This window comes from Diplotaxodon limnothrissa, linkage group LG8 (genome assembly GCF_057381915.1).
Source record: "Diplotaxodon limnothrissa isolate DT_005_m linkage group LG8, D_limnothrissa_male_GT1.1, whole genome shotgun sequence".
NCBI classification, from domain to species: Eukaryota; Metazoa; Chordata; class Actinopteri; order Cichliformes; family Cichlidae; genus Diplotaxodon; species Diplotaxodon limnothrissa.
In genome coordinates, this window is record NC_140603.1 from 9110842 (window position 1) to 9128292 (window position 17451).

General features: G+C 39.9%; 2 protein-coding genes across 2 annotated transcripts in view; both read left to right on the forward strand.

The window, feature by feature from the left end:
- Nucleotides 1-988: 988 nt before the first annotated feature.
- LOC146626269 (PI-PLC X domain-containing protein 1-like) lies at nucleotides 989-3862 on the forward strand. The gene is made up of 6 exons (XM_085360416.1): nucleotides 989-1094; nucleotides 2240-2364; nucleotides 2459-2590; nucleotides 2950-3114; nucleotides 3256-3439; nucleotides 3633-3862. The coding sequence occupies exons 1-6, from the start codon at nucleotides 989-991 to the stop codon at nucleotides 3860-3862; spliced, it is 942 nt and encodes a 313-aa protein (XP_085216542.1).
- Nucleotides 3863-4369: 507 nt separating this feature from the next.
- spata20 (spermatogenesis associated 20) overlaps nucleotides 4370-17451 on the forward strand; it is a 56415-nt gene continuing 43333 nt past the window's right edge. The window contains exons 1-12 of the mRNA XM_085361221.1: nucleotides 4370-4769; nucleotides 5745-5873; nucleotides 5964-6028; nucleotides 6114-6268; nucleotides 6361-6504; nucleotides 6682-6883; nucleotides 7000-7130; nucleotides 8240-8344; nucleotides 9423-9497; nucleotides 10856-11068; nucleotides 11271-11463; nucleotides 14959-15127. Of these exons, the coding sequence (XP_085217347.1) occupies nucleotides 4573-4769; nucleotides 5745-5873; nucleotides 5964-6028; nucleotides 6114-6268; nucleotides 6361-6504; nucleotides 6682-6883; nucleotides 7000-7130; nucleotides 8240-8344; nucleotides 9423-9497; nucleotides 10856-11068; nucleotides 11271-11463; nucleotides 14959-15127 (1778 nt within the window). The 5' untranslated portion in view covers nucleotides 4370-4572. The remainder of the gene's footprint in view (nucleotides 4770-5744; nucleotides 5874-5963; nucleotides 6029-6113; nucleotides 6269-6360; nucleotides 6505-6681; nucleotides 6884-6999; nucleotides 7131-8239; nucleotides 8345-9422; nucleotides 9498-10855; nucleotides 11069-11270; nucleotides 11464-14958; nucleotides 15128-17451) is intronic.

A 17451-nucleotide genomic window follows, 5' to 3' on the forward strand; every position in this document is an offset into this window, starting at 1 on the left:
ATAACAGGCCATTTGCCTGCCTGTCTAGCTAAAATAATTCAGATATTCTCATAAAGATCAATAAACAGCCTGCTGAGACAACAAGTGCCAAGCAGCCCTACTGAAATAATTTGCCTACATGATTTCAAAAAATAGAAAAGGATTATTACATTTAATAATGTGTGAATGCTGTTTCAATATTTTTGTCCTTGCTGTAGTCTAGCTAAACAAAAATCTCTCCGATTTGGACATAACATTGGGCGGCATTTGTCAAACTGACAGGAAAACCAAAGGAGACAGAGTACTGATTTGTATTAAAGATTCTTTTCAGGCTTCCTTCGTCACTTCAGCATGTCTATCAAAAAAATTTAAATATTGTTACTGATGTCTGTCCTGCAGGTAATGATCTCTTTTCTGAACAGTTTGTAATGGTACTCTTGATAAATATGCACCCTGCAAACCTTTTTAGTACAAAAAAGTGTTTCAGCCCTTGGTTTTTTTCTCAATAATTTCCAGAGATCTTATTGCTAGAGACATCGGTTAAACTTATCAACGAACTCATCAAACAAGTGCCTTAGTTTACTTTTTTGAGTGCAGACTGAAATCCACTACTGAAGTCTGCACTAATATCAGAATTAAAAGTGTAGTGAAAGCCTTTGTTTTTTTCCTAGTGAATACTGAGGGTATGATCAAACATTCCTTGTTTTGATTGCATCCTTGCAAAACCGGTAAGACAGCTGACGTTTTAACTCTTACAACATAACAATGAAGTCCTTCTGAGGAGCAGTGACAAAGCTAAGCCTCTGATTGTCTGACTGTGTCAGTTTGTGTACACTGTCAAATCTGAAGGAATAACGAAGTAAACTACAGCTGGTGCATGACTTTGGCAGGGTAAGTGTTAATTCTTAAAACTTGTGACCTTTATGTTTGTGCTTAATGTGTTCACTGTTGCCTAGAACCACTGAATTTCTAAGAGACTCTCCCGTAAGTTTAAAAATGTTTTGTGTAGATGTCTGCAAAGAAAGGGAATATAAAGATCGCGAACTACACTGACTGGATGTCACAACTACCATCTGAACTTTGGACAATTCCTCTCTTCAAACTAGCCATACCAGGTAAATGTATACAGTGCAACTGTGTCCAACATCAAACACAGCATGTACAGTGTGTCAAATCGGACCATTTTGTTAACAGAAATACTTTTCTGCAATCTACACTGCAGATTTTTTTGGGGCACCTCCAATAGCATTTAGTGGTAGCATTTATTCAGTCAGAATTCAAACAAACAAAATGAATGAAAAAGGTTGTGGTTTCTGCTGCATTTGTTAATTAATTTGTTAATTATTTGCAAGAAATACAGTAGTTGTACTTGGCTAGTGCGGAGACTGTACCCAAATGGCAGTGTTGTGGAAATGACAGTCTTCACTAGTGGGGATAGTTACAAAGCTTTCTTCGTTATGAATTAGCGTTACATGTTTCTATTGAACATTTGAAGATAAAAAAAAAACAGAAACTCTTGTAGAGGACATAAAGTCAGAGATAGAAACGACAAGGAGCAGGTGCATCTAGTACAGGTAGAGCTGCCGCAAAACCCCACAGAGCTCAGCAGCCAGCGCAACAAATTTTGGATCCTTGGCTTTTAGTTAGCAGCTAGCATTAGCAGCACATGCATCCAATGTGAAAGGACCTTTAATTAACCTTTAACCTTTAAAGTAATAATGGTATTTCTAACCACTGATATACCACAACTTTATCCTTTCAACAGCTACTGAAATTTAGGGGACCTAGTTTCTATCGGATATTTATATAGAGATCTTCCAGCTTCAAACTGTATTACCCTTCAAGGACCTGCAGTTCAAAAAAGCGCCCCTCCACAGCCAAACCCATCTGTTCTCTGATTGGATTGTTAAATTTGTGATTGACATGACAATGACCAATCAGATGAAAGGAAGAAAACTAGGGTCAAAATTTGTACTAGTAACTTGAAACTTGAGTGCAGAGTTTCACTTGTATGTTTTGGCTAAGTCCACACACAAATGTTTTTATGCACACACAAATTCTTTTTACACATACAAATCCTGATTTACAAGTACAAAATATTTATGACCATAATTTGTGCCCATACACATTACATTTAAAAGAGGACTATAGAGCTACATGAGAAAAAAAATCCCATAAATACACCATAAAAAAACAACTCCCAAATCTGTACAGCATTTTAAAACAACATTGGTAAGGCATTTGTGTGTTTCATTCGTAGGAAGCCATGACTCTGTGAGTTATGATTTGGATGCCAGCTCTGCTATTATAGAGCCTGACAATCTAAAACGATTCAGCTGGATTTATTGCTTACGCAGAATAGTACGAACATGGGGAATGACCCAGGTAAGGGGAGTTTCTGACCTGCCGCTATCAAATTTATAGGTGAACGTAACAAACAGAGAATGGAATGTTTGACTGATGTTGGTTTTTATCACAGGAAAACAACATCACAATGCAACTGGAAGCAGGAGTTCGCTACTTTGACTTGAGGATCGCTCGCAAACGTAATGACCACCATCCCACTAGGCTTTACTTTTACCATGGGCTGTACACAAGCACTGATGTTGAGGTAATAATAAGCATATTATGTAAAAGTACAAGACTATATATACAAAAGTACAAGACTAAAATATCAAATTTTTTGATATAAAAATAACTGAACTTTTAGCAGATTTTTTTTAACTTAAGAAGACCTTTACTAAGCTTTAGGCAAGACCTGTTTTAAAACTAGTTCAAGTTTTAAAATATGACCAAAGGTAAATAAACACAGGTGTTACTGATTTCCTTTATGAAGTGTCTGTTCTATTTTGGTAATTAGCCTTAGTTAATGTGATTTATAACACATGTGCTCACTTACTGTGTCATGAAGGAACCCTATAAAGAAGATTTCTTTTATCTAATGCCAGCTAATTTTCCCATTGAGTTCAGACTGTTCTCGGGGAAATACATGCCTGGACAGTGGCCCATCCTAAAGAAGTCATCATCCTGGCTTTTTCAAACTTCAATGGTTTTGAGAAAAACATTAAAGATAAACTTCACAACCATCTTATCGGCTTCATTAAGACCATGTTTGGAAGCACACTCGTCCCCCCGGTAGTGTACAGTTTTTCTTCTTTTTTAAAAAATGTATTCATTTATTCTTAGATCAGTAGGTCAAATAAGTCTCATTGTTGAAGTACTTACTGTAACCTTTGCTTATAGTTTCAAAATAAGATATTCATTATCTTACAACAGGGCATCCCCACACTGCAGAACTGCTGGGACCAAGGCAAAAATGTCATAGTTTCATATGACTATCCAGCAAACTACCATCCTGAAATGTGGAAAAAAATAACTTATTACTACGCCAATAGCATGGACCGTGCACAAGTTAAATCAAAAATATCTGAAGCCTTGGGAAAGGAAAAGACTTCCAATTGTGAGTTTTCTCAACTATGCCATGTTATAAGTTATAGACAGCAAGACATTCATCTTTGGTGATCAAAAAACAATATTACTTGGGATGTAAATATCCAAAATAACATCTATTCAGAGAGAAAAAAGTTTTAAACAGCCAGGTTATACACAATATAATTTGAGATAATTACTAAGCTTCAACTTGTTCCCCACAGATTTCTTTGTATGTGGTTTGAACATGACTCTTCCAGCAGATCATAGGATACTCATCTACATCCTTCGTCTCTGCGACAGTTTCCCCAACGTTATTAGGAGGGGTCTGCCTAAGCTCCTGAAATGGCTGAAGCAGCAATCAGGTGTGAACATCGTTGCCTCAGACTTGGCAACTCGCAAGGACTTTGTGTCAACAGTTGTTGAGCTCAATTCTGCACTAATGAAACCATAACTGAAAAAGTATTGTGTTTCTTTAGTTTGAATATGACGGTGTGTGTGTGTTTTATTCTTTAAACCATAGATAACTCATCGGTTCATTGAAAAGATATAAATATTGTACAGTTACTAGAGGCTTAAATATTTTGCTTGTACATAAGTATTGTATTGCTTTTTTAAATAAACAATAAATTGTTTTTAAATTTTTATTTAATGTGTCAAATACAAAAACAAACACATTTTGTGTTGTATAAATTCAAGACTAATAACAATTAATAAAATAAAAAATGTGTAGAAAAATAAGCATATGAACAGGGTGTAATATTAAATTATAAGCCACATACACAAGGAGGTAGGAAAAAAGTGCAGATATATATTTTATCTCACATATCCAATGCAATGCGAAGATGGTTTATAATATATTAGAATTTGTGTTTTATTTCCTTTAGGTAATGTAAAGATTTTATATTTAATTTAAATTCGTTTACGAAAATAACAAACTTGGGAGAAGACGTTACTGCACAGTTTGTCATTTTTATTTTGTATCACCAAAACAAATATATTATCTCCTGTGATCCCCACTCCTGCTTTGTTGTCGCGCCTCCATCTGTCAAGTGAGGGTATTGCAAAAAAAAGTGTTTAACTCATGCCTGGAAGTTTTGACTGCTGTCTCTTCACAAACTAGCTAACGTTAGCTTGCTAAAGTGACGCACTTGGTGGATTAGGATGTTAAGACTAGCATGGCGTCGGTCGGCGTCCAAACATAGCCGCGCGGGACCTACATGCGTGTTAACTGCAGCTTATTCGGGAGCGTATAGTCCACAGCAGAAATCACAGGGTGACTTAAGGTGTTTCAGACAAATTCCCCACCCACCAAGCGACAGGTCACCGCTCCTCCATCCCCGGGCGGCCTGCTACCTCAGGTAACGCTGCCTCAGCTAATGTGTAGCTAATGCTAGCTGTACGTAAACACTGCTTTGACATTTTACAGCAAGCATAGCGGGCTTAGCATAAAAGTCACGACCTGTTGTATTATGATACGGTTGTTGCTTGTGGCACAATAGCACTAACGAGTGTCGAACCACACCATACTCCCATATAAAATCATTCATATTAATATGTCCCTAAGGCTAACTCGTGGCCAGAGACATTCCCCCGTAGGGGCAAACATTTGATTAAAATCATAATGCCACGCATTTCAATTCGGTGTAAGTACAAAGGCTGACAATATGTTTTGGTTTCTATTAACTGGTTAGCTTTTCTTGCTGGTTTCTTGGTAACTCATCGACCACCCTCCGCTAACGATGAAAATTCTAGCATTGTGCTTCTAAGTTACACGTGAAAAATCACGCACATATGTGCAGCTTTTCCACCCGAATTCAACAAAAATGACTCATAAAGTGAAAGCTGTTTGTTGACGTTTTCCGGGGTATGAACTTTTATTTTTTAGCTAAGTCATAATAAATTGGAGAATATTCAAATGGAATTCGCCACGGCTGCCAGTCTGGACTAACAGCTGCTTGACAGCTACTGCAGCTTTAATGAGCTGCTGAACAAGCTTGTACAGCCCCAGAAACGCTCAAGAATTGTAATTAGAAAAAATTAACCTATCAATATTAGTATATTATTTTATATATTCTTTTGTCGATATACTACACAGGGTATTGACAGTGTTTCTGTAAGGAACGGGTATGTATAGAGAAATTTGAACTGAATGTTGTAGCTGTATTTTTATCGTATTACTCAAGGGTAACACAATGACATCCTGGGGCTGGCTTAACATTGTGTAAGGTATTTAGTCACTGTATTTGGGCCCACACCGAGGCAGCAACATCAAGATTGCTCTGTTTTGCTAATAAGAATCAGGATCCACATTCATAAGCATCTTGTGTGTCCAGTCCATCTGTCTTCATGAGTATGGCGTCAGGGAGTGAAGGGCCATCATCCACTTCTCACAAACACTCCAACAGGTTAGCTAAGGAGAGGTCACCATACCTGCTACAACATGCGCACAACCCTGTCGACTGGTGAGTGCTTTTTAAACTTCAGATGGACATACTTTCTGAAAGCACGGCCAAATGCCACGTTTTGCTTTTCTTTTTTCCTTTTTTGGTCAGGTATCCATGGGGGAAGGATGCTTTTGACAAAGCAAAGAATGAAGACAAACCCATCTTTTTATCCGGTAAGAGTTAAAAAAAAATCTCCGAGACATAGATTACAGATATCTGGATCACTACATTAAGAATTTTCTTTTGCTTGACCTCCAGTGGGCTATTCCACATGCCATTGGTGCCATGTTATGGAGAGGGAGTCCTTCGAGGACGAGGAAATTGGCAAAATCCTTAGTGAAAACTTCATCTGCATCAAGCTAGACAGAGAAGAGAGGCCTGATGTGGATAAGGTCTACATGACCTTTGTGCAGGTTTGTATACATTTACATTTTCACATGAAAATCTCTTTCAGCTTCACTCTGCTAGTGCCCCTTTATAATTTTTGCCTGGGAATTATTTCCAGGCAACAAGTGGAGGTGGTGGTTGGCCTATGAGTGTGTGGTTGACTCCTGAACTTCGACCTTTCATTGGAGGCACCTACTTCCCTCCCAGAGACCGTGGAGGTAGACCTGGGTTCAAGACGGTCCTCACCAGAATCATAGATCAGGTAGTAAAACTTCAAGAATTAGGGAACATTATTATATCAGATTTCATGCATTGTTAGTGGGGATGAAAAAAAGTCGTTAAAGAGATTTAAATTATATTTTTGTTTGTTCTCTTTACCCTCCTGTGCTGTCTCTGTGGAAGTGTATGAATGACATAAAGTATGACTTGTGTTCTAAAGTGGCAGAATAATCGTCCTGCTTTGGAGTCCAGTGGGGAGAGGATCATTGAGGCCCTGAAAAAAGGCACAACCATCACTGCAAACGCAGGCCAAAGTCCTCCACTGGCTCCAGACGTGGCTAATCGCTGCTTCCAGCAGCTCGCCCATTCCTATGAGGAAGAGTATGGAGGCTTTAGAGACGCTCCAAAGTTCCCCTCACCAGGTCGACATGAGCCCAAGTGGTCAGCTCTGTAGCTTTAAGGCCTGTAGAAAATTCTTTATTTGACTACCTGACAGCAAGTCTTTTCCTGTTTCTCTCTCTTGCCTATGCATCTGTAGTGAATCTGATGTTCCTCATGTCCTATTGGACTGTGAATCGCTCCACATTGAAAGGGGTCGAGGCTCTCCAGATGGCCTTGCACACGCTTCGCATGATGGCACTGGGAGGCATCCATGACCACATTGCACAGGTATAAACAAACCAAACTAGTGTTGTAATTCAGGGTTTTTCTTTCTTGTTGTTGTTGTTTTTTTTTGTAACAGGATTATGAATGGCAAAGTATTGTAAAAAAAATTGATATATGAATAAATATTAAACACAGAAAAACAAAATTCAAACCACCAGGTTGAGTGGTAAAGATTCATGAAAAATAGGGAGTAAATTAACTGTCAGAAAAATTTATAAATTAACCCTAAATTCTGGCTGACAGGGCAGATGCTTTTAGTTCAGCTGATGCTCAGCTGATACAGTTTGTGACACTGGCAGCTGTCATGTAGCTTGTCCCCACCATTTCTGCTGACTCTGCATGCTGCTTTGCAACCCAACTCTACCCTGGCTCAACCTTTTTCTAGCATAATTAATGCCACATCCAATGTCCTTGAGGCCTGCTCTGTTCTGTGAGGTCTGCAGCATAACGTACTATATACAAGTATCCATAACATAAAATATTAGAAGCCTCTCATGAAAAACATCCACAGGTCTCTTTCAATCCATTCCATTTTATGATCATTTTAAATTCACTAGTAGAAACTGGCATGTTTAAGTTTAGGTGTGTTTTAATAAAACGCTGTTTTTCCCACATCTGTCAGAACTCATCAAAAAAGCAGTCTTAAAAGGGCATTTGTGCTCGAACAGACAAGGATACCAAGACAACCTGGAAGTTTACCCAGAAAACCAAAATATGTTAGTGCTATTTTGTGCATGTGGTCAGTGATGCCCAACCCATCAAATCATACAGAATGCAGTGGCGAGTCATAGAGATGCATGACAGACTGAATCAAAACTGTAGAGGAAAGCTCTTACAAAGGGCATTTTGTACGGTTAGGACATTTTATTCATCAAGTAACAAGAAAATTAAATAAAAAGTTGTCAGAATGTTGTCAGAAGTGGTGCTTCTCTAATGTGCAAGCCTGGTTTGTTCATGTCAGACACAAAAACACACAGATGTACTCTTGGTCTCTTTAATATAATTGTGTTTTTAGTTCAAGTCAGATATACTTATGTTGTAGTACTGATACTTTCAACTAATTTTAGTGAGTAAAATTAAGCAGCCTCCCTCTTTATGTCTCTTTATCTCAGGGTTTTCATCGTTACTCCACAGACTCCTCCTGGCATGTTCCTCACTTTGAGAAGATGTTGTACGACCAGGCTCAGCTGGCTGTTGCCTACATAACAGCTTCCCAGGTGTGTGCAATTGTCTCTGTGTGGCTGTTTGTGTATCTGACAGTGTAATTAGCTCTGATCTTTCTCTCTTGTCTGCATAATTAATGTTATCCCCCAACCTAAAATCTCCAGCATAAGAGATGGCAAACATTTACTTTGTTTCAGAGTCAAATCAAACACTCACAGTGACAACACATGTGCTGTTATTGTGAGGCTTATTGTTTGGGCAATGGCCTACCAGAACATATTCTGTAATTTTACACATTTATTTCTTACAGTTTGAGCCCAAAGAGTTGTGATAACAGATTTCTTTCATCATCATTTATTTATTTATCTAGCACTTTAAAAACACACCTGGTAGACCAAAGTGCTGTACAATACTAATATGCACATAGTAATAAAACCAGACATAGCAAAAAAAAAAAAAAAAATTAATTAATGCGGCAAATGCGCCATCTCTCACTTTATGACATCTGGGATAGGGTCAGGCGCCCTGTGACCCAGAATTGAATAAGAAATGGATGAATTTCTTAAACTACGCAGTAATTTTGATGATCACTATCAAGGGCAGCAGTGATTAAACATCTAGTCATCTCAAGTGGTTTCACACATCGCTAATATAGTACAGTAAAAAAAGTATTGTAGATGTAATGCTGGAATTTTTTTTGCTTCCTCAAAGTCTGTATCAACATAGGTCCTAAAAATCCAGGAGTGGTCAGACTGTACTTTGTAACTTTCATTTTATTTATTTAGCCCTCAGTCAAAATGACTGTACTCTACTGTTTTTAGTACATCACTTCAAACACTTGACAGTGTTTTTCACTGCAGTGGGCAGCACTGAGTTATGATGCAGCAAACAACTTAAGAATCTGAATGCCATAGTTTTCAGTTTTCCCGTGAGTGCTTGCTGGGCTGGCCTGCTTTTAAGTCAGAGACTGAAAAACAAACCCTAATTAGGACACAAACATACAAACTCAAACAAATAGAACTCTCATTGCATACTGCACAGACCACTCCACGTGACAGTACCTGTGAGGTCATGTTAAGGTTAAATCATGTTGCTTTGGGAGGTGACTTGTGTGCGTTTCTGTTTTTCCAGGTTTCAGGTGAGCAGTTTTTTGCAGAAGTGGCTAAGGATGTACTGCTTTACGTCTCCAGAGACCTGAGCGACAAGGTGAGTCTGCCATTTCTGTGTGCACAACTGCTGTGTTGTTTTTGTGGTAATGGGAACTTCACCGTCATTGTGATGGTTTTGTAAATCAGCAAATAAAGAAACTATTTCACAAGAAATAGTTTCTTTTGGCTGCTTCTTTGGCATGAAGGGTCATCACAGCAGGTAACTTTAAAGGTTTAGTTTGGCAGAGCTTTTATACCGGATGTCCTTCCTGATATAACCCCAAAGAGGATTTATGTTTCCAGCTGAGCAAATGTGTAAACCCCTACACTGTGGAGCTAAGGGAGATATTTATGACACTAACCATGTTTATCTTTCTACAGTCCCAAAAAACTTTTTGGGGATTTTCTTACCTGCATGATTGAGCATGTGTCAAGACATCTTTCACAGACTTGGAGAATCAATGCGCAGGCATATTAAAGCCAACACTGTATTAAGTTCCTTTCTATGGATTCTTTTTGTTCATGCATCCTCAAGGTCACGAGGTGGGACCCCGTTGATGAATAGCCTCTTAAACTCTTGCTTCTCGTCTAAGGGTCAAGCCTTTTTTCCCCCCCTTTTGTTAAATGAGGCGACAGAAGTGAATTGGGCACACAATTAAAACCAGACTTGTTGCAATAATAATATTCCCTAAGATTTATTATGCAATTACAGGCTAATGAATTGGTGCTGCAAAGATCATTTTCTACAGACTTCATGCTGCTTTTTTGTAATACAGTGGGTGGGATCTTCCCACAGTGAGGGAGACTCCGTGATTGTCCTCAGGCTAAATTACTGGAGTACTTTTTTACTTCAGCTGGTTCCCTGTGAGCTGTGTGGGTCCCAGTGATCTTCAGTCTCTGTATTTCCTTTTTAACTACCTGAAGCTTGATTTATCTTGCATCATAGGGGTTGAAATTAATTGAGAGTCATTATGTGTTTTTTACAGTAGATCTATTAAAACCCTGTTAAACTTTGTGGTTGGCAAATCTCTGTGTTTCCCAACCACATTAATAGGCCAGTTATGATCTTAAAAAAGTGCAGTAGCAGTGCAGTGTTTAAGTCTTCATTTTAGGAAAAGGATGCTAAACCGTCCTGCTTTTCCTCCAACCAACTGCCGCGGTTTTAGGTTTTCATGTGTTTTTACTTTCCGAAGCTTTCCGAATTAATGCGTTTGTGAAATTTCAGTGTCTAAAATAATTTTTTCATGTTCTCAGATAGTTGTTTTTCATCATCATGTCACAGCAACAGAAAGAGTGTCGTGAATACTGTTGCATGTTTCTCAACTGATCTACAACAGTGCATTTTGTCTCTCGTCCTTAAAAAGCACCTCTCCCTCCTCCTGCCCTCTCTGTGTGTTTGTGCGTTCTCTGAAACAGTCTGGGGGCTTCTACAGTGCAGAGGATGCAGACTCTGTCCCGGCTTCGGGGGGACCAGAAAAGCGAGAGGGGGCTTTCTGCGTGTGGACAGCCTCTGAAGTTCGGGAGCTCTTACCAGACGTGGTGGAGGGCACCGCTGGTAATGCTACGCTGGCTGACATCTTTATGCATCACTATGGGGTCAAAGAGCAAGGCAATGTTGCTCCAGAACAGGTACTTTTGTTCTAGTTGTGTTGGTCTTGCTCAATGAATGAAAGTGAATATGCACAGAATGATAATGGTTTATTATACTTCAGTCACAGAGGACTTTAAGGTGACTTGATAGTGTCAGTAACCATTAACATGAAAAATGCTGCAGTCAGTGTGGATCAGTATGTGTGAACACCCTCTTATTCCCTGTACTGTGTGTTGCCAGGACCCCCACGGGGAGCTGCAGGGCCAGAATGTGCTGATCGTGCGTTATTCAGTCGAGTTAACAGCTGCTCGCTTTGGCATCACTGTCGAGAAAGTCAATGAGCTCCTGGCCTCTGCCAGAGCCAAAATGGCCGTAGTGAGAAAGAGTCGGCCACGCCCTCATCTGGACACCAAGATGTTGGCCTCCTGGAATGGTAAAGTTTACACTACAGCACTGAAATGGTCACTTCCAGTCATTCAAATGGCCCTTAGGCTCAGCATCATTGATTTTTCTGTTTAATAGATGAGTAATCGTAATGAGTGACAGCAGTAATAGGGCTTGATGATATGAACAAAAACATTTGAGGGTGAATGGTGCAGCTTTATATATATTAAGGCCACTGAGTGTTAAAAATTTATGCAAATTTATAGGGAACAAAAGACCACTAAAAACACACGTTCACTTTAGTCAAGGAACTATATCGCTTTACTTTTCAGGTTTAGGTAGGGAAGAAATTCACATTTTCCATTTTCTGGAATCAATAACTCATGAGGAGCGTTTTTAGAACTCCAACAGCACCTTTTTCAATCATTTTATTCAGGACGTCAACAGACCACAAGTTCTTTTTTATTAAAACGAGGCAGACCTGGAGCAATAATACACATTAATAAGTCATATGTAGCTGACTGTGAGAGGAATGTGCTGCGACCGTCTACAGAGTGCAACACTCAGCTGTGTTAGCTTTGCACTCATACAGTGAAGTGTCACTGAAATCACTTTATCCTTTTTGGGCACACTACAAGTCTTTGTTTGTGAAAACCTGTTCCTGTTTTCTTTTTTTTTTAATCAATTCAATTATATTTATATAGAATAGAATAGCCCTTTATTGTTAATGTACACATACAACGAAATTGTGGGTGCTCCACACCAACTGTGCTGGAGCAAAATCTAAACTGTACACAGCAGGAATAAATAGCAAACAGGAGAAATATATACAATCAAGAGGGATTTATACAAAACAAGAGAAAGGCACACAATAGAGAACAAAATAGTTGCAAAGTGCTTGGATGTAGAGCAAAGAAAAGACTGCATGTGAGAATGGCCCAGGGGAAGAAGCTGTTTGTAAGTCTGGAGGTGCGGGAGGGCAGCGGGGCAGGAAATTGGTGGTCGGGGTGCACCTGTGATAGATCTGGTTTTCCTGAGATGGGAGGAGCTGGTGATGGGCTCAAAGGGTGGCAGAGGGCAGCCAGTGATTTTTTTGAGGTGGTGTTAATTACCCTCTGTACAGCCTTCCTGATCTCTTTTGTGGCCCCTGGGTACTAAACAGCCAGGCAGCAGGAGAGCATGCTCTCCACTAAGGAGCAGTATATAGCTGTCAACTCAAAACAGTCCCCTGAAGGATCTTTATATTGTAAAGTAAAGAAGCTACGAATAATAGAGAATAAAGCAAGAATCAGACGACCCTCTGCGAACAAGCACTTTGGCGACAGTGGGAAGGAAAAACTCAATTTTAACCAGAAGAAACCTCTGGCAAAACCAGGGTCAGTGAAGGGCGGCCATCTGCTGTGACTGGCTGGGAGTAGGGGAGGAAGATGGGACAAAAGACAGACTGAAAGTGAGCCACAGATTAGTAATAACTAATGATTAAATGCAGAGCATTATTGGAGCACTATGAGCTCTGTAAGATAAGATGAGAAATAATTAGAAATTCATTTAGTAACTTCCTGTTCTCATAAATTTGCCTAAATATGGTCATTTTTTGGACGATAGAAAATTTACTCCCTTCTCAGCCCCCCTCTTTAGTCCTTTAATCTTTTTTTTTTTTTGTACCTTAAATGGACCAAACACTCCTAGAGTGGTGATACCCAATACATATGTCTGCATTTTGTACAAAACCAAATTTGAGATATCAGAAGTAATTTTGCCTGTTTAGCTGGGGATAGATAATTTTATCTGAAGTAAGGCTGGCTGAGGTTGTGATCCACGGTCAGTTTGTTTTCTTCAGTAGATGCCAGTGACAGAAACTCAAACAGACAGCACACAGCACAGAAACTATAGCCATGTACTGCTGAGGACACAGTCAGCGCCAACATGGATTTCAGCCACAAAAAGGGATCAATATCTGTTTAAGTGTACTTTATGTTTAGGACATTTCCAGGCTTTTACCTGAAGAGAAGGCGGTGCACTCAGTCAGACTCCATTGACAAAACCAGTAATTTTACCTCCCAAAACAGCAGTAAACACAGTTGTTTGTGGGCTCCTACCTTGATTGGTCAGTTAGTGTTGTGTGACTGGTGAGTTAGGGGCCTTTCATCTGAATTTCATCTGTCCCACAGAGTAACTGCCAACCTACACTTTCTTTCTTAACACAAATCAACAAATGTCATCTGTTGTTACATACAAAGTTTAGCCATTAATTTAATATAAAGCTTCAAACTTAGAGTTACTATTTATTGTTGGACCTGCACTGTGTCTCCCTCCATGCTGCAGGAGAAAGTTGGACAGCGACCTTTAGGTAACAGTGCTAGAGTGCACCACTGGAAAAGCTGTGACTTTAAACATCAAACTATGTCACTATGAAGGACATGCACAAAAAACAATGTCAGTGACGTAGTAGTTCAAGCGTTTCACGATCGGTCACAGTTCTGAGCTTATTGCCTCAAAATGACAAAAGTGATGTTGACCTTTGGGCACAGTTTGGGTTAAGACCAATAAGTTGATCACTGTGTGTAAGTCTGATTAAATTCTGACCATTAACACAGGAGGAGTCGCGGGTCTTGTAAATTGTGCACGGCTGTGGCATGAGCTCATCGATCCTTTGGCTGGATTAGCTAAGTATCGATAGACAGCTCAGCCTCGTAATCAGAGGCAGTGATCTGTCTGATCAGGGATTCAGGTTGCAGACATGATCAAAAGTGTAACACAGCGTGCCAGAAAGGAGAAGTTTTTCTGTGGGGTGTTCCACAATGTGACCATTAATTCCACAACGGAAACAGACACCTTACATTATATTAGTTGATAGATTATGAGCACTTCTTCTTTTCTCAACAAGACAGTTTGATTCTGATTATGTCAAGTTAGCACAAGCAATTTTATCAGACTGTCATATATTTACAGTAAATACCGCTCATATTCACGAGCACGCCGTTTTTCTGCAGTGTCAAAGTGTGCGTAGATTATTACAGACACTTGTCATTTGGGATTAATGTGATGTCTCCTTAGCACTGTTTGTCCTGCACATTGTCTCAGATTCGATTAATTACAAGAGAGCACACATACACAAGTGCACCCACGAATTTGGCTCCCGGGGCTGACGTCTCAGACAGTGTGTGTTAGTGAGGTAATGAAGCTCGGCGATCCTGAGAACTTTCCAATTAGACGCAAGACTCTCTGTCTCCTCTCTAATGAAGAAACCTTGCCATTAATCACCTGTCCTCTGCTGCAAAACTTTGAAGGCGAGGCTGTGCACTCACTAGGCTTTGATTTACTACATAAAAGACGGGTGGAGGGAAAGCGGGAGGAAGGATGGATGCAGATAGGGACAAGAGGAGGAACAGGGGGACTTCAAAGGAGAGAGGGGGGGATAACTAAATTGGAAGTGTGGCAGGGGCTACATGTTGATACCTAAGCAGTGAGTATGTCATTTTATTACTTGGTGACCTCAATACACTCACCCTCAACGACATCACCGTTACTTTCTCCCTGTTAGGCCTGATGCTGTCGGCCTACGCTCGCGTCGGAGCTGTGCTGGGAGACAAGGACTTGGTGGAGAGAGCAGTGAAGGCTGGGGGTTTCCTAAAGGAGCACCTGTGGGACGCTAAGCAGCAGACCATCCTTCGATCTTGTTACCGTGGAGACCAGATGGAGGTGCAACAGATGTAAGCGAGAGAAAGTTTTGATGGCTCAGTTTTTAAAAGCTTTAATTCAGCGATCATAGTCAGAATGAGAATCTGATGACAGCTGGTTGCTTGATGCTTTTGTTCACATACATGTCAGACTAGACCCACACAGTCCTGCAGTTTTTGAATATTTAACTGTGACTGAAAGCTGTCAGAGGATGTTTGTCCTAACCTTGATTTGGATTTTTGAGAGTCTCAGAATTTTATTCCTGATTCGATGCATCTGTAGTACAAAATTCTCTCAGAGACACTGCATGTGTGCTTTTTTTCCTGAAGTTTAGCGAGCCTCACGGGTAGGGCATAGAGTCATTGCAGGTGAGGCGGGAAGGTTATGGAGTGAAACCAAAATGAAATGAATATGATTTATGGAAAGTAAAGGTTTGCTGAACCCACTGCACTAAACAAGTTGTGCTAAATTGAGTCCTCCTCGGCCGAGAGAGTCGTTGAATGTTTTAGTTCTTATGAGAAAGCAGAAGACCACAAAGGAAATACTCCTGTATTTGTCTGAGTTTCCTTCACTTTCTTGAAGTGTTTGCTAGATTTATAAGGTCTGATCCAGTATTTGGGCCCACAAAAATGAAAAGCCTTAGCTGATTTTGGGTTTGGTTGATTTCTCCTTTAACATATTCCTGTTGTTGTGCCTCTAGACTGTTTTGAGCATTTTGCTATTTTTAGGTTTTAGTGGACACTTGTGCCTTCATCTACTGGATCTTCTCCAGCGGTGATCCTTCAACTTGATTTTCATTTTTTGGGTGGCAGACAGAGTTCCCAAGGTGGCCGAGTTGTAATCAACGCGTTGCCAGAAAAAGTTTGAGTTTGCTGGAACACATCAGAGTTCTGGTTGTTTCCGCTGGAAGTTCTCTCAGGGGCCTTTAGACGTCACATCATCACGTCAGGTTTCTAATCTCTCACTCTGTGGTCTAGAATCTCAGTCTTTCTACCTTCAGGCTGATGACTGTGTGGTCTTTGAAGACTGTCCTGTTAGAACTGGAGACCCAGGCCTAATTGCAAGGGATGATCCTCCACACCAGGATTTTTCCAGATGTTGATGATTGAGATGATATGAGGTTATAATCTTGAGCTTCTCAATGCCAAATGACAGACAGCTTTGTCCCTTTTGTACTGTGTGACATTGTTAAATAGGATGTGTGTTGGGGGAAAACTCTGTAAAAGACCCAGGAGAAATAAAGACACAATGAGACAAGATCACTTTTTATGCTTTAACGTGCACACAGGTAAGCTGTTCAGAACAACTCACAACGTGTACAGAGGCTGGGCACTTTTTATAGGAAAGACAGTGAGAACAGGATAAGAAAATACAAAACAGATAAAATAAACAACTCCACATGTGGCGCTAGTCTCGTCAGCAGAGAGCTGGGAGAAAGCTGTGAGAGATAAAACAATCTAAAACAATATGTCCCAAAACAGTATGTCTTTGCTGAGAAAGTCTAAAAAGATAATTCTAAACTAATCTAACCATAGACAAAAGGGCATGCTTGCACATTTAAAAGAAGGTAAAGAAACATAGAATCATTTTTCCTGTAACAATGTGGAAAATGGTTTTTTTTCCACTTTGTAGTAGAGGAGCGGTACGCAGTAGTTCTGTACTGAGATGGCTGTTTATATGCAAACAGGAAACGGTTATATCTGGATAAATCAGGTTACTCTGAGAAATCAGAGAACATGTTCACATGCATTCTAGTAACCTGGTTATAGCAAAGCCACATTTACATGCTGCAGGTCAGTAATTAGTTTTTCTCTTTTAGTTTCTATCATTTTGTCTATCTGAGACAAGACTGGCCCTGTGTTAACTGGGTTAAAGACGCCTGTTGAATGACTCGTGATGAGTTTTTTTCAGCCTACATAGCAACAGTACAAAATCTGTTTTGTCTTAGAATGACTGTTTTCTTTTACGGGGTGCCGTGTTTGATTTTTAACCTTTTACAGTTAAGCCTAACATGAAGTGGAAGATGGCACAGAGTTAAGCTAATACTGTTAAGCTTAAGCTCTGGTTTTTGTGTTGAAATGGCCAAGACGACCAAATACAAACAGAATTTCTCATCAGTGTGACAAACACAGCGGAACGAACAGAGTCTCTTGTTGATTCTACACCATCACTCCAGGTGTCCCCGTTCTGTTGGCTAGCCCTATGTCCTAGTTACTACGAATGAGTGAGTATGCAGTATGGCCGAATCAGCAGAAAAATATGCCAGGAAGCCCACATCACAGCATGAAATGCATGCAATTTTAAACACACATATAAACAGATAGACACCACGAGCCTCTGTCTTCCACAGCCTGTG

Bases quoted from the DNA above. Each gene is read 5' to 3' on its own strand.
- LOC146626269 (XM_085360416.1), top strand. From the start codon at position 989: ATGTCTGCAAAGAAAGGGAATATAAAGATCGCGAACTACACTGACTGG. The intron at 2,591-2,949 runs GTAATAATAAGC...CATTGAGTTCAG, and splicing joins ACACAAGCACTGATGTTGAG to ACTGTTCTCGGGGAAATACA. The intron at 3,440-3,632 runs GTGAGTTTTCTC...TGTTCCCCACAG, and splicing joins AAAGGAAAAGACTTCCAATT to ATTTCTTTGTATGTGGTTTG.